At 36.0% G+C, this 15,528-nt stretch overlaps 2 protein-coding genes and 1 long non-coding RNA gene across 10 annotated transcripts in view; all 3 read left to right on the top strand.

The window, feature by feature from the left end:
* LOC135801971 (protein jagged-1b-like) overlaps positions 1-3,362 on the top strand; it is a 49,009-nt gene extending 45,647 nt beyond the window's left edge. The window contains exons 14-15 of one of the 2 annotated variants that reach the window (XM_065315509.1): positions 13-582; positions 652-3,362. In XM_065315509.1, coding sequence (XP_065171581.1) covers positions 13-582; positions 652-1,979 — 1,898 coding nt within the window. In that variant the 3' untranslated portion in view covers positions 1,980-3,362. Of the gene's footprint in view, positions 1-12 lie in introns of both variants that reach the window. The other variant, XM_065315508.1, reaches the window with a different exon arrangement.
* A 139-nt stretch (positions 3,363-3,501) lies between these two features.
* LOC135801972 (microprocessor complex subunit DGCR8-like) lies at positions 3,502-6,728 on the top strand. 3 transcript variants are annotated; one of them, XM_065315512.1, is made up of 6 exons: positions 3,502-3,699; positions 3,935-4,493; positions 4,568-4,758; positions 4,825-5,122; positions 5,182-5,552; positions 5,617-6,728. In XM_065315512.1, exons 2-6 carry the CDS (start codon positions 4,034-4,036, stop codon positions 6,160-6,162), a joined length of 1,866 nt encoding a protein of 621 aa, XP_065171584.1. In that variant the 5' UTR covers positions 3,502-3,699; positions 3,935-4,033; the 3' UTR covers positions 6,163-6,728. The 3 variants fall into 3 exon arrangements, with proteins under 3 accessions (XP_065171584.1, XP_065171583.1, XP_065171582.1); XM_065315511.1 differs by having other exon boundaries at positions 3,502-3,716; XM_065315510.1 differs by having other exon boundaries at positions 3,502-4,493.
* Positions 6,729-7,008: 280 nt separating this feature from the next.
* Positions 7,009-9,635, top strand: LOC135801973 (uncharacterized). Of its 5 annotated transcripts, XR_010550488.1 has the most exons (5): positions 7,203-7,622; positions 8,147-8,235; positions 8,348-8,399; positions 8,490-8,563; positions 8,999-9,635. It is a non-coding gene; the product is annotated as an uncharacterized lncRNA (long non-coding RNA). The 5 variants fall into 5 exon arrangements; XR_010550491.1 differs by lacking the exon at positions 7,203-7,622 and adding an exon at positions 7,009-7,194 and having other exon boundaries at positions 8,490-9,635; XR_010550487.1 differs by having other exon boundaries at positions 8,490-9,635.
* Positions 9,636-15,528: the final 5,893 nt, after the last annotated feature.

Below are 15,528 nucleotides of genomic sequence, written 5' to 3'. Positions count from 1 at the left end.
AAATTATTATAGATACAGACGAATGCAGTGCAACTCCTTGCCATAACAATGGAACTTGTATTGACAAAGTGGCTGACTTCCAATGCGACTGCCGTAATGGATGGAAAGGTAAAACGTGTCAATTGAAAGACAGCCATTGCGATCATTCTACGTGCAAAAATGGTGGCACGTGCCAAGATTTAGGCAACACCTTTGTATGTCGATGCCCTGCTGGCTTTGACGGAACAACATGCCACCTATCCAAGAGAACCGCGTGTCGTTCAAATCCTTGTCTCAATGGTGGTACTTGCGTCAACAATGGCGATTATTATCAGTGTTTGTGTCGAGAAGGATTTGAAGGTAACCATTGTCAGGAAGACGTCAACGATTGCAATCCACAACCTTGTTACAATGGCGGAAAATGCATCGATGGAGTCAACTGGTTCTGGTGTCAGTGCGTCAATGGTTTCACTGGTCCTGATTGCCGAATCAACGTCAACGATTGCGCCTCTAATCCTTGCGGGTATGGTGCAACGTGTGTGGATGGTATTGCAGATTTTCAATGTATCTGCCCCCCTGGAAAACGTGGTAAACGTTGTCAATGTATGTTTTACAAAACTTTTTTTTTATCATATTACCGTTTATTAATTTTTATTTTATTTCTTATTTTAGTTGATGATATCTCGTACCTACCACTTCCGGGAAGCTGCAACTGGCAGGGCCATTTTCTGGAGAACAACTCAACATGGCAGCACGAGTGCAACACGTGTGTTTGCATCAACGGAGCTGTAAAATGCACGCGCATCTGGTGTGGGCTGGGTAATTGCCGCGCTGGGCACAACAACCCTAACTATCTTTGTAATAACAATCAAGTTTGCGTACCGATGACGGAAACTTGTCTCACACCACCGTGCCATCCATATGGCGAATGTCGTGATTTGGAAAGTGGGCGACGTGTGAAACCTCCTTCACTTCCTGCGCCGAGTTCCTGTTGGCCTAATCAAGCAATTTTGAGTAACACATGCGCTCGTCTTACTCTCTTGGTGGATAGGAGTAAGCTACCTAGAGGTGTAACTGTTGAAGGACTCTGCAATGATCTTCGGCGTTTATTGGCGAATTATGAACTTGCCAATGATTCTCTCAACGATTTAGTTTTGCTTTGCGACTTAAAGCTGGAGTATAACGATTCAGTTGAAGTTACTTTAAGTGGAAATGATGGTGTTATCGATGGAATTCGTATCCTTGGGGAAGCAATTTCACGCAAGCAAACTTCGTTATTAGCTCTCACGTCTATAGTAGAAGTTAAAGTTGAGACTGCTTTGGTATCTGAAGAACCATCCAGCAATAAATACCTAATAACGTTAGTTTTCTTCCTGATCATTCTTCTCTGCGCTGCTGGGCTTTCAGTTCTATACTTTTTGCGTCAACGCAGACGCAATTTGGGCCTTAGTGGAATGAATTTATCACCAAGCTCGGAATCTTGCCATAGGAATCATGAAGATGAGAAGAATAATCTACAGAATGAAGAAAACCTTCGAAGATATGCGAATCCTCTAAAGGACGATGTTGGTAGTCTAGCCAGCATCAACACTGTGGCGGGTTGTGGGCTGGATATGCCTAAAGTAAGTGTAGTGCGGCCAATTTCTTCAATACTGCCGCATGAATCATCCAGTGAGATGCTCGAGATGATCTCTGAAACGGAGTGCGCTGGATCACGCAAGGGAATGCTCGTCGCACCCGGCACCAGCTCAGAGCACTCACTGAAGATCAACGACATTGCCTTCCATGACGGCCTTAAACCGGCGCATCGCAGCAGTCAGATCATGCTCTACAAGGCGCAGAATCCTGACGTACGGAAAAACACAGCCGCCTTTGATGACTCTTCCGGCCACAAGGACTTCAGTAAGAGTGTGATCAATGTGAACAAACCACGGACATCGTCGCAACATACGCACGGTTGCGGCAGTGCAAGCGCGGATGTGCTCACGGTGCTAGTTTAAATTTGCTAGAGTAGCACCGCTCACGGAGGGGCCAGTGTAATAAATAGTAAAGTAATGTCAAGCCAATGTTAGGCAAATCTAAACAATGTAAATCGAGGCAATGTGTAGTCGAGCCGAACCGATAATATCGATAATGTGACACAATATTTTCTTCCTCACATTTTAGAATGTCACTTTCTCGCCAGAATATTTTGATAAGTGCTAGCTGCAAGCTGTAAGCAAGCTATTTATGATCTCGTGATGATATGATGAAAGAAAATTAAATGACGACAAGATTATGTATGTATTTATCGATGTATCTGATATATCTGATGGACGTCACAAATCACGATCGGTTTGTCTCTTTAGTGTGATATTATTTAATACTTGAGTTTGTTTTTCTTTCCTGCGCAATTTTGTTAGCAAATCTCTATAGTTCTACTATTTTTGCAAGGTTCATGCATTTCTGTTGAACTTAAACTTGTGGAGAGAGCACATAAATGCAGGAACCAACTTATTTAATTAAAATACGGCAATCATGATGAATGTTGAACGCGATGATTGGTGTAAATATTTTTGTTTTTTGATTTTTTATAGTATTTTATGTTTTTGCGTATGTATTTATTTATAATTTGTTCCTGATATACATGTAAACTATTGTAGTTTATTATAATTTTTGCCGGAGAAAGAAAGAAGTTCTATGAAACGTAAAGAAAATCTGTAAAGTTGTAACTGTTTTACATCTCGACGTCGAATGGAAACTATTGCGACTTCATTGGCAAATGCAATCGTCGAAATGTAGAACAGAGTTATATTTATAGTGATACTGTACTAAGTTAAGCGACAATTGTACATATGTATATATTAAGAGATTATTAATTGATTGCGCGATACGTCGCGACAGATTTATAGAAATTTAGCTATTCCATATTGATAATACTGTAATTTATGATATGTAAGTGACGGCGCATGTTGAATTTTCGATTATCTGTGTCTTATTTGCGCGTACTTATCGATGGCATTCACACTCACTGTTTCGTTAACGGGACTTAACATCGAACGTTTAAGAGAACGTTGCAAATGTTAATAATCATTAAGTATTCTTAAAGAGAATATCGTAAATATCGTCGATTGTTGCGAAAACAGGCGATACTAACATTTCAAGTGACGAAATTTTAGATTTAATTAATTCTATTTTAAACTATTTATAAAAGATAATTGTATGTTGTATAGATAACTTCTGTTCCCGGCTAAATAGTCTAGCGTTTAATTAGTTCTTAAAGTTTAATAGAGACCAAGGCGATAAATATCTGATATATAATTGATGTATATTATGTAAAGAAGATAATTTCATGAATGTACTAATTTTATAAAAATTGATTCAGATAAAAAATATTGAAAATATGTTTCTTTCTAATAATTTGTTCTGGAACGTTGTTCTGGTTTTAACATGTGTGAAGGTAGCGTTAGAATTCATTGAGCCGATCGACGCTGTTTGCTCAACGAGAGTTCCCGATCAGTAGTATATAGTGGACAATGACAACTTTGCAGCCATTGTTTTACTGCCCTGCATCGAGTCTTGTTGCCGATCGGTAGTGCTCTCCAACTTCGGCCTCACATAATCTGAATTTTAAATAACAAATAAATCAAATTTTACTTCTATGAAGTTCCTCAAAGTGTAAAGTGAAGTAAAACCGTAACAATGTTATCGATTGTGACAATAACCTCCTAGCAAATGGCTGTAAGTTATAAGGAGTGGTGAGTTCGGTTGTAACGATAACTCAGCATTATTTACATCCATATACCTAACACCGCGTTGACGATAACTACTCGTTAGTACGTTGTCGAGATTCTTTGGTTTTTGGTAGTGTTGTAGTTACATCGACTGAAAAACCGTCGGTTTTTTTACGGCTATTTCTAAAAGAGCATTTCAATTGTGGCTCCCACACATGTTCAATTGAAATGCTAATTTACAGATTTGCCGTGGAGAAACTACCACATTGCAGCAGATATTTATGCAACTGCGCGACTGAAGTGAACTGAATTGCGGTTGGATATAGTTGTGTTGTGCAATAATGGAACAATTTATGGAGGAGTTTAATAAAAACTTTGCTACCAATAACACTGGTGCTGAACCAGCTGGTTGCCCATTTAAAAATGGGATAAATCCTCCATTACCAGCTGCACCTTTACCTGATGAGGTGGTTAAACCTCCACCACCACAAGATAATGAAGATGATTCATTACCAGAGGTGGTTAGCAATGGGATCAAGAAGAATGTGTTACATTCACCAGTCAGTGAAGAGAGCTATGGTTCTATGAAAACTGAAGAGGACAGTTCTTCATTTGCAATGGGTGGTAATCAAAATGGACATGCAGTTAATCTTAATTCATTCCATGTTCTGGATGAAATTGAGAATGAATCTGACAATGAAGATTGTGATTCTTCTGATATGGATGTGCCTGATGATGAAATTGAACAAATGTTGGAGGATGCACTTACAAAGAAAAGGAAAGCAAATGAAGCTGGTTTAGGTAGCTATAAAATCTTACAATTTAATTTAGATTTGTTATTATAAACTAAAAATAATTATTTATTTTACTATTAGATGAAGCACCTGCACCATACAATGAAAAAGAAAAAACCGTCCTTATAGACAAAGGAAGTAATCATTTTGACATTCTCCCAGAGGGGTGGGTAAAAGTAACACACAACAGTGGCATGAATATTTACTTACATCAACAATCACGCGTGTGCACCTTATCGAAACCGTATTTTTTGGGTCCGGGCAGTGCCAGGGTAATTATTACTGATTTGAAAATCTATTTACCTACATTTATATGAATACATTGTGTTTATTTGCAGAAACACGACTTACCAATAAGTGCCATACCTTGTTTAAATTACAAACGTGCTCTGGAGGATGAACAAGCCGCAAAAAAGGACAAAGCCGCACAGGAACTCCCCAACGCGAAGATTGAAACCGTCAGCGAGAATAACAAATGGAATAATTTGAATCCGGAACAGGTTCGAGCGTATTGTGAGAAACTTTTCCAATTCCGTACGATTAAAGTAACGCGTTTTAAATCGTGGAGTGAGAGGCGACAATTCAGCAAGAAAAAGAAACAAGAGAAACAATTACAACGACCAACTTTACCTGATGGTAAAATTAGATTTTAAAATTGTTGATGACAGTGTGATTGTTTTTTATTATTTTAATAGGAACAAAGCTGATAACATTTCCGATACAAGACAATGATGGTGAGCCGGGCGCAACGAAAAAAGAATGGATAATGAACCCCAACGGAAAGTCATACGTTTGTATTCTGCATGAATATGTGCAGCATGCGCTGAAAAAACAGCCCACGTATAAATTCAACGAATTGGAAAATGCTGCAATGCCATATGCAGCAATAGTATCTATTAACGAAATGCAGTATGGTGTTGGTTATGGGACGAGTAAAAAGCAGGCTAAATCGGAAGCGGCTAAAGCTACCCTCGAAATTCTTATTCCAGAAATGAGGTTTAAGATTCTTACGGATGCTAAAACAGGCGGGGCGAGTACTTCGAAATCTCAAGATCAAGATTTATCAGTGAGTAGTAAAAATTTTTCAAAATGCAGTGGAATTAATTGGTTTTTATTTATTTTTACAACAGTTTTTCGACGAAATCCGGATTGAAGATCCGCGTGTAGCTGAATTCTGTGCGAAAACCACCGAACCATCACCGCATGACATTCTTCTCACCTGTCTTCAGCGGAATTTTGGCGTGGGCGATTTGGAAATCAATTATCAGGGTCAAACCCTAAAGCATCAAAAGAACGAGTTTACTATGACTGTCGGTAAACACACTGCCACAGTAATCTGCAAGAATAAACGAGATGGAAAGCAACGTGCGTCACAAAGTATTCTACAAGCACTGCATCCTCATATCAATAATTGGGGTAGTATTCTTAGATTGTACGGAAATCGATCGATCAAAACCTTCAAGGAGAAGAAGCTCGAGGAACAAGAAATTACCTTGTTACAGAGCAAGGCGGCGGTGAATTCGCCGAATTTTGCAATTTTGAATAAGCTTAAGTTAGAGTTGGGCAAGTTGAAGGATAAGCGCGATGCGATCAAACCGATAGGTGTCTTTGTACCGCCGAAGAATGAACATATACCAAATTTTTCTTCCTCCAATTTGAAAAATGTCGATTTATAAACGGTATTATATGTTACTTAGTAATGACGGCATTAAACCAAATTATGTGCTGCCCTAAAGGGAAAATTGCGAGAATTAGAAAGAAATCTGATTGCTTTAAGATAATAATTGTAAAAATCTGAGGGTTTGAAAATTCGACAACGTTCGTTTTAATTATAATATTTATAAGTGCAAGTATTATAAAATGACGGATTTAGCAATTATGTACTGAAATTGTAATGTAACATTCACATATGTAAATTAATGCTTCGAGGGTATGAATTTGAATATCGCGCCATGCGCAGATTGCGCTGCACTCACTGAGCGCATGTTGACTTTAGTCAGTCTTGTTCTGCTCGCGATGTGTTCCAGCACCCCATATTGAACGAAAGAAAACTGGCTTGTAACCGTGTGTGGTAATTAAGTGAGTGCTCTGAACGTGAGATAGAAAGCCCGCCGATTAAATTATTATCAATACGAAGGTAATTTAATTATCTAACTGTAATACCGCATGCTTTGTAATGTTGAAACCAGTGTGGAATATGAATTTATCTTATCATTTGATTGAATACATAATGATACAAAGATTCCTTAAGTTCCGCTAAGTCACTTCTATCGCTACCTTCGTTCGGGGGCATGAATGGGAGTCACTTCTACCGGTACCTTCGTATGTTGTTTATACGAATAAGAGAGAACGTCCACCATCTTTTCATTGCATTGGACTGCATCCACAACATGAATTGTTCATAGTTCTCATTCTTGACTCTTATCGGTGTTTGTGTACAAACAACTTGTTTTTTTTTTATTGCGTTGCTGCTCGTCCGGCGCGCTCAGCAGTGTTTGTTCTATTTCTTACTTAGTCGATCGTGTGCTGCGGCGTGGTGTGAACGCGTCTAGTTGAGCGGCGATTTTCGTGATGATTTATCGCATTTCTTGTGATTTTAAGTCGGTAGTTGAATTAGATTCGGCCAGCAAAAAAAGAATTTGAATTACCAGACAAGTGCGGCGTATAGTTATTGAGATATCGTGCGTCCGGAATTGTAAAATACGCAGGTATTTCCCGTCGGCCGGCGGATATCTTCCGTGGGCTAAGAATTCCTAGTGGTTTTGTCCTGTGTATTCATTAAATTATTAATTGGAATACGATTTCTGAACTTTTACACCCTGAATTTTACTTATTTTCTTGTCTTATCTTATAAAGAATTTTCCAAATTTTTATAATGTTGAATCTTTTGGCTGCTAGCGCTTTTAGTTTAGATGATATTTGTTACCGAAATTATTCAAAGAGCATGATGCAGCAATATTTTTTTGTTATTAATTATTTTCCATCTTATTTTCCAAATTTTATTATCTTATCTTTAAATTATTATTTTTTTGGGTTAAACTTTTTAACGAGACCTTATGGATATCTTTGACCAGCTGTGAGCCGCATGCTTCTTGAACGATTTCAATGATTCTATCAAATATTGACAGGCCAAGAGGTATTTATTTATTTTTCTTTTGCCAGCTGTAGTGTTGCAATTATAACACTAACACTGAAATGGAAATAAGTATAAGTTTACTGACATATTAACGTGTTTATAAAGTGTAAAATATGCTTTACAAACAACATGTGTGTTAACTAAGCCTCGGTGTAGGTTGACACAATCGACACAATTATACATAAAATATATTACATAAAACATAAATATATAAAGTTTTACATTTGTTTTTATTAAATTAATGTAATAACTTATATAATTATTAATTTCAATTTTACGATGTCTAGTGTTATAAATGTATCACTGTAGCACTGAAATGGAAATAAGTTGTATTTTACTGACCTACATACATATAAAGTGTGAGTAACCTTTACAAAAATGTTTGTGTTGAATGAGCCTTAGAAGAGGTAAATAAGAAATACAACTTAAACTACTCTAAAAACACCTCTAAACTTCAGCAATACTTCGCTTTTGTATTACTTCTGGTTCGTTATTATGCTAATGAAGTTTTGTTTTCACCTCAGGTGGATGTGGAAGCGGGTCATCAATCTGCACTTATAGGGAGTTTACACCTAAGTCTGACATCGTAGAAGGACCATTCTTGCATGAGATTGTAAGTATTTAATTTCATTATCATTTTCCGAAATAACTTTTGCGATTATCTCACAAATTGACCTCCAAAATTGCATTTTTATGTTCGAAGGATTAATTTTTGCTTGTTTTAGTGGTATTGCACCTGGGTCTAGCATCGTAAAATGACCATTCTTGCATCAGATTGTGAGTATTTAATTTATTTATCATTTTCCTAAATAACTTTTGTGATTATCTCACAATTTGACCCCCAAAATTGCATTTATATGTTCAAAGGGCTAATTTTTGCTGGTTTTATGGACATTGCACCTGAGTCTGACATCGTAGGATAATCATTCTTGCATCAGATGGTAAGTAATTAATTTCTTTATCATTTTCATACATAATTTATATGAACAACTTATGAATTAGCGAAAAGAAATTCTTTTTTGTATTTCGAAGCACTGATTTTGCTGGTTTTCGGGGTTTAGCATATGAACGCGTAATATCAGCGAGGTCCCTAAAGATGTAAAATTTAATTCATCATTGCGTTATATTCTAATGTCGTAGGAGATGTACCTGTAGAACGTGTAGGTATTGTTAGATAAATTGTACGTTTCGTACGTCGTTATGTCGATAACTTGTATCTGTTTGTTTACATCACGAAGTATAGGTTTACATTTAGTCATTTTGAATAGTATATGGATTATATTTAACATGGATTGTGTTTTATTAATATACCAGGATGATGATACTTTTATGAAACTTTGATCATGTTCAATCTATGTTCTTTATATGTTCCGCAGAATTTTCTACACTTTGTTTATGCCTTCAATTCGACCTTGGCTTGCGCAGCACGCTGTGCGCTGCCATTTGAAATTTGAACAGAACCGCACTGGCCGCCGTCTATCGCCGGCTTCAAGTGACAATTCGCTATACTGCTCAGTACATTTTGCGCTGTCGGGTTAGCTATTGTTCTTTCCTGATTAGTCAGTCGGTGCTACGCAATTGTGCTGTGTGCACGTGTTCTGTTTCACCGCCGGTCTTCATCGCGACTGTTAGCATTTCGGGATACTTTAATACGGTGCGAGCCTTAGAATCGTTTAGTCATCGATTGCTATCAACTATTGAACACGTGATTTATCTCAAATCGACTCGAGACTTAAGCCATCAGCCGCCGGCCGGCGGATCTCTTTCGTTGGACTACGGATTCGAATTGGATTTATAGGCCAAAATGGTATTGTTAATTAGAGGGGATAAATCACGTGAGTAGTAACATCAATTCTACTAACAGTTCTACTTTGGGTGAAACGTTTGATAAGAGAGCGTTGTGACTTGATAGTACGTAGGATATAACTTGAATCGTACGTACGTTCGTTTTATTAAAAAAAATGAAGAATGTATTGTTAAATGCAATTAATAAAACTCAATTTAATAATAGAATCTTATTCATACTTCTTTGTGATAACCTCTTTGTCGTTTTCAGGATATGCGTCTTAAATCATATTTCAGAGTAAGTTTATGTGAGTGCAACATAGCTAAGGCTTGTGTTGTTGTTTTTAAAAAAGTTGAATAAAGTAGAAACATAAATAGAAGAATCAAATATTAACGATAAAAACACTCTGTGGTCGAGTGGAGACGTGCACCTGCTGGCATGCTAGCAGACACGGATCGAATCTCAGGTATGGAAGGCATTTTTCTCAAATATAAAAATATCAGGTGTAATTTGGGTTGCATATATGAATTGCAATGAAATATAAGAGAAATTGAAATACAAGTGAAGGCAATACGAGAAGTAAGAAAGTAAGTGGAGAAACGAGAACAGAGAAATAGAAGAAGGAGTGAGTAGTAAAGAATATGAGAAGATTGAAGGAAGAGAACAGAGAACAGAGTAGAGTAGAGAAGAGGAAGAGATAGAGGAAAGAGAACAGGGAGGATCAGATTTTTAAATTTTTGGCACGTGTCGTTATAAGACAGTCACAGGTCGATCTCCCAGCAGGAACACTTAAAATATTCTTACAAGTTCTGACCTGAGCTGAAATGAAAGAAGTACACTCAGGTTACCTTAACATATTCATCTGAGAGAGGGAACTCTCTTAGAGACCTGTTCCTGAAATGATAGAAGGCGAACACACAAATCAAAGAAGTCAATATATCTTACTATTTCTTTATTAACAATAGAATACAAGTTTAGACTTTGCCAGTCAACAGAATACATGTCGCCATATTGAAACAGGACTTACGACCTGCTAAGCCGCGCACATATAAGCAAATAGCACTACGTACAGTTCTACCGGAATAATGAAATTAGCAAATAGTTCATTTTCTATGTTATTGACAATGAAAATAAATATACAGGGTGTTCCAGAAAGAAAATTAAAAGTGCAAACAAAAAACTCTGGAATATACAGGGTGTTCCAGAAAGAAAATTAAAAAGTGCAAAATGGAAAATCCTAAAAACAACAATTGAAGCAAAATTTTCACGGACCCAAAAGAAAACTAATATACAGGGTGTACCAGAAAGAAAATCCCAAGTTCAAAACAATGAACATTCAAAACTCACAAATAAAGACAATCTTCTACGTGTGGTTAGGAAAACTAATATACAGGGTGTTACAAAAAGAAAATTTTCGAGACTACAAAGATAATCAATATTCACATCATGACACGGGAAATTTATATGGAAACAACATTATTTTAATATAAATTAAAAGATTTCACATGAAAATGATCGGGAAATTAAGCAAAAAGGTGCTAGAAAAGAAAACAATTACATTTTAATATATTGTAAATATATATTTATTAATTAATTAAACCGACGGGTAAAATATCATCATAAATTGATAGAATATCCGGTGGAAAACATCTAAATCAACAGACGGCAAGCGACGGCGCGTGGCATTACTGTCTTAAAATACGATAAAAATAACTAAGTAATTCTTTGTAAATATTAAGATATACGGAGACTACGAAAACGAAGAACTATTCACCGTACAAGATTTTATTATGTCAACAAGGGACTTCTTAATTTAATGATGCTAACAAGTGCAATTCGATTAAAAACGTTCACGTGTTCAGCGAAAGGTTGACCGAGCCGACGGCCGACAGCAAACTGAGCGCGATCGACCACATGAATATTGTCATTTTAATAATCTACAGATTATTTTTAAAACCGTCATGGTAATAATTAAATCATGCATGTTATTTTCGGAAACGGGACTAATAATTCTGATAGGAATGGAACAACGTGTTTGTAATTTGCAAGATAATACAAGCAAAATTAATATCACTCAAATGGAATAATCAACTTAAGTTACACCGCCTTAAGTTTCCGTGAAAAAAATTTATTACACACGTACCTTTGCATTGATGAGGAAATTCTATATCCTGTAATATATTCTACCAACTAAAAACTCGCGTAGGAATTGACAAACACTTATTTCTTAGTTAAGAAGATTCTAACCGCGACAAATCATTAAACAAAACAGCCGCACATGCCCGTCCCTAATATTTTGATGATGGCCGAAAGAATACACGTCGATTAATCCAATTAAAACCTCAAAACGCGTGGCGATTAGAGGGACACGACTGCGGACCACGCGGTGTAACGACTGCGGACCACGCGGTGTAACGACTGCCGTGTGCGCTGCGCGTTGCCAGGTACAAGGCAGGTACGTCGCGATAATACGCGTCAATCGAACAAAAAAGTTGTTTATAACAAACGTAGTGGTAAACCCGTAGTTGAGAAGACCAAACTAAAATTTCACAATGTTGAAATAACCAACATACACGAGTACAAGTGTACGAGTACGAGTACACAAGTGCGTATACACACAACTATCATTATAACTCGCGTTACGGAATTTTCTCGCAATAAATTTCGATACAGGGAAATAAAGAATTAAATTCCGCATCTGAAAAAATTATTCCGAACTAAGTTTGAGACCGCGTTCGCGAGTTATAACAAGAAAACTACAATTCCTAGCGCAACGAGTACCAGTACAAGTGCGTATACACACAACTATCATTATAACTCGCGTTACGGAATCTTCTCGCAATAAATTTCGATACAGGGAAATAAAGAATTAAATTCCGCAACTGGAAAAATTATTCCGAACTTAGTTTGAGACCGCGTTCTCGAGTTATAACAAGAAAACTACAATTCCTAGCGCAACGAGTACTACTACAAGGCGTATACACCCAACTATCAATATAACTCGCGTTATGGAATTTTCTCGCAATAATTTTTGATACAGGGAAATAAAGAATTAAATTCCGCATCTAGGAAAATTATTGTGAGCTAAGTTTAAGATCGCGTTCGTGTGTTATACTAAAAGAACTACAATTCCTAGCGCAACGAGTACTACGGCGCACACACACACACAACTTTCAATATAACTCGCGTTATGGAATTTTCTTGCAATAAATTTCGAAACAGGGAGATGCAAAATTAAATTCTGCATCTGGAAAAATTATTCCGAAGTTATTGTGACACCGCGTTCGCATGTAACACAAAAAAACTACAATTCCTAGCGCTACGAGTACTTCGACGCACACATCCAACTTTCAATATAACTCGCGTTATGGAATTTTCTCGCGATACATTTGAACATAGGGAGATTAAATTCTGCATATAGAAAAATTACTCAGAACTTATTGTGACACCGCGTTCGCGTGCCACCACGTGTTTGTAATCTACAAAATTGATATCCCTCAAATTGAATAATCAATTTAAGTTAAACCGCCTTAACTTTCCGCGAAAAATTTTAATTATTCACCTACCTGAGCATTGATGAGATTTTCTATTCTGTAATATATTATATCAAGTGAAAACTCACGAAGGGATTAACGGACACTTATTTCTCACTTACGAAGACTCTAACCGCCATAAATCATTAACACACATGCCCATTTCAAATATTTTGCAGATGGCCGAAAGAATACACGACGATTACTCCAATTAAAACCTCAAAACGCGTGGCGATTAGCGAGACACGCCCGAGGACCACGCGGTGAAACAACTGCCGTGTGCGCTGCGCGTAGCCGGGTACAAGGCGGGTATGCAGCGATAACACGCGTCAGTCGAACAAAAAAAGTTGTTTATACACAAACGTACTGATAAACACGTAGTTGGGAAGACACATACACACAGAAATTTACTTTTGCGCAATATTTCTCGGCATACGAAAATAAATTAGTTCAATTGGAAATTTAAGAGATGAAATTTTAATTCTTAAAAAAAATTGTCAAGTACCATGATAATTTTTATCAACGATATTCGATCAATAATATCTCTTAAACTAAAAGTGATAGCCACAAAGAATCGTTGATTATGAAAGATTGGAAAATTTTTCTATAAGATAAAAATATAAAATAGTATATTTTCACAGTAAGGTCGAAAAATGCGACTAAAAAGTGCTGAAAAGTGACATTTTTAAATTTTGCCCATTTTATTCAATCGCAGAATATCTCGTAAACAAAAGAAAGGAATGAGACAAGATCTGATCGCAGCGTCTTAATCTACGGTTAATCTCTATCAAGATAGAATAGTTAAAATGGAAATCTGAGGATGAAATTTTAATTCTTAAGAAAAAATTGCCAAATTTAGTTTAATATATGTAGAAGCCTTCAAAGAAGCGATGGCTACCAACGAATCGCTGATTGTAAGAAGACTGGAAAATTTCTCTATCAGATAAATATATAAAATAATTATATTTTCTACAATAAAAGGTTGAAAAACGCGACCAAAAGTGCTAAAAGAGTGACATTTTTCAATTTTTATTTTTCAATTGCAGATATCTCGTAAACTACAAAGAGATAGAAGTAAATTTACAACTCTCGAAAGTTATTCTACGGACCAATCTCTATAAGATACATGTAGTTAAAGAGCAGTAAATCTAAGAGATGAAATTTAATTCTTAGAAAAATTGCCAAAGAAGTGCTTGATACTTTTTCGACGATTTTTGATAATTAATATCTCTTAAACTAAAAAGCATTAGCCGCAACGGAAATCGCTGATTATGAAAGACTGGAAAATTCTCTATCAGATAAATATATAAAATAGTATATTTTCTACAATAAAGGATAAAAAACTTTTTTTGATAAAAAGTACTTTACAAAGTGACATTTTCAATTTTTGCTTACATTTTTTCCAATTGCAGATATCTTTACAGCAAGCTAGAAGAGATAAATAGGTACAACTCTCAGGGATTATTCTACGGACCATTCTCTATATAAGATACGCTAGTTAAAACGTAAATCTAAGAGATGAAATTTGTTTAATTCTTAGAAAAAATTGCCAAGGGGGTGCTTGATACTTTTTCGACGATTTTTGATAATTAATATCTCTTAAATTAAAAGCGGCAACCACAACGAATCAACTGATTAACTAGAAGACTGGAAATTCTCCTATCAGATAAATATATAAAACCGTATATTTTCTACAATAAAAGGTTGAAAAACATGACCAAAAAGTGCTAAAAAGTGACATTTTTCAATTTTTGCCCATTTTTCAATTGCGAATATCTCGTAAACTACAAAGGAGATAAGTAGATTTTTAACTCGGGGATTATTCACACAGACTAATCTCTATAAGATACGCTGGTTAAAACGTAAATCTAAGAGATGAAATTTTAAATTCTTAGAAAAATTGCCAAGGGGTGCTTGATACTTTTTCGACGATTTTGATAATTAATATCTATAGAATTAAAAGCAGTATACCAACGAATCGCTGTTATGAAAGACTGGAAAATTCTCTATCAGATAAATATATAAAAATAATTATATTTTCTACAATAAGGTTGAAAACGCGACCAAAAGTGTACAAAAGTGACATTTTCAATTTTTGCCCATTTTTCAATTGCGAAGATATCTTGTAAACTAGAAAGAGATAAATAGGTACAACTCTCAGGGATTATTCTACGGACCGATACTCTACCAGATACACGCTGGATTAAAACTTGTAAATCTAAGAGATGAAATTTTAATTCTTAAGAAAAATTGCCAAGGGGTGCTTGATACTTTTCGACGATTTTTGATAATTAATATCTCTTAAACGCTAAAGCGATAGCCACCAACGAATCGCTGATTATGAAAGACTGGAAAATTCTCATAGATAAATATATAAAATAATTATATTTTCTACAATAAAAGGATGAAAACGCGACCAAAAGTGCTAAAGAGTGACATTTTTGAATTTTTTGCCCATTTTCAATTGCGAATATCTTGTAAAAACTAGAGAAGAGATAAATAGGTACAACTCTCAGGGATTATTCTACGGACCAAATTCTCTATATAAGATACACTGGATTGGAAACGTAAAGCAATACGTAACTAG

This window comes from Atheta coriaria, unplaced genomic scaffold (assembly GCF_025399875.1).
Source record: "Atheta coriaria isolate IRGN ID8LTWV9N9 unplaced genomic scaffold, Caltech_Dcor_3.1 hic_scaffold_14_pilon, whole genome shotgun sequence".
NCBI classification, from domain to species: domain Eukaryota; kingdom Metazoa; phylum Arthropoda; class Insecta; order Coleoptera; family Staphylinidae; genus Dalotia; species Dalotia coriaria.
This window is presented reverse-complemented; position numbering and strand designations above follow the sequence as displayed.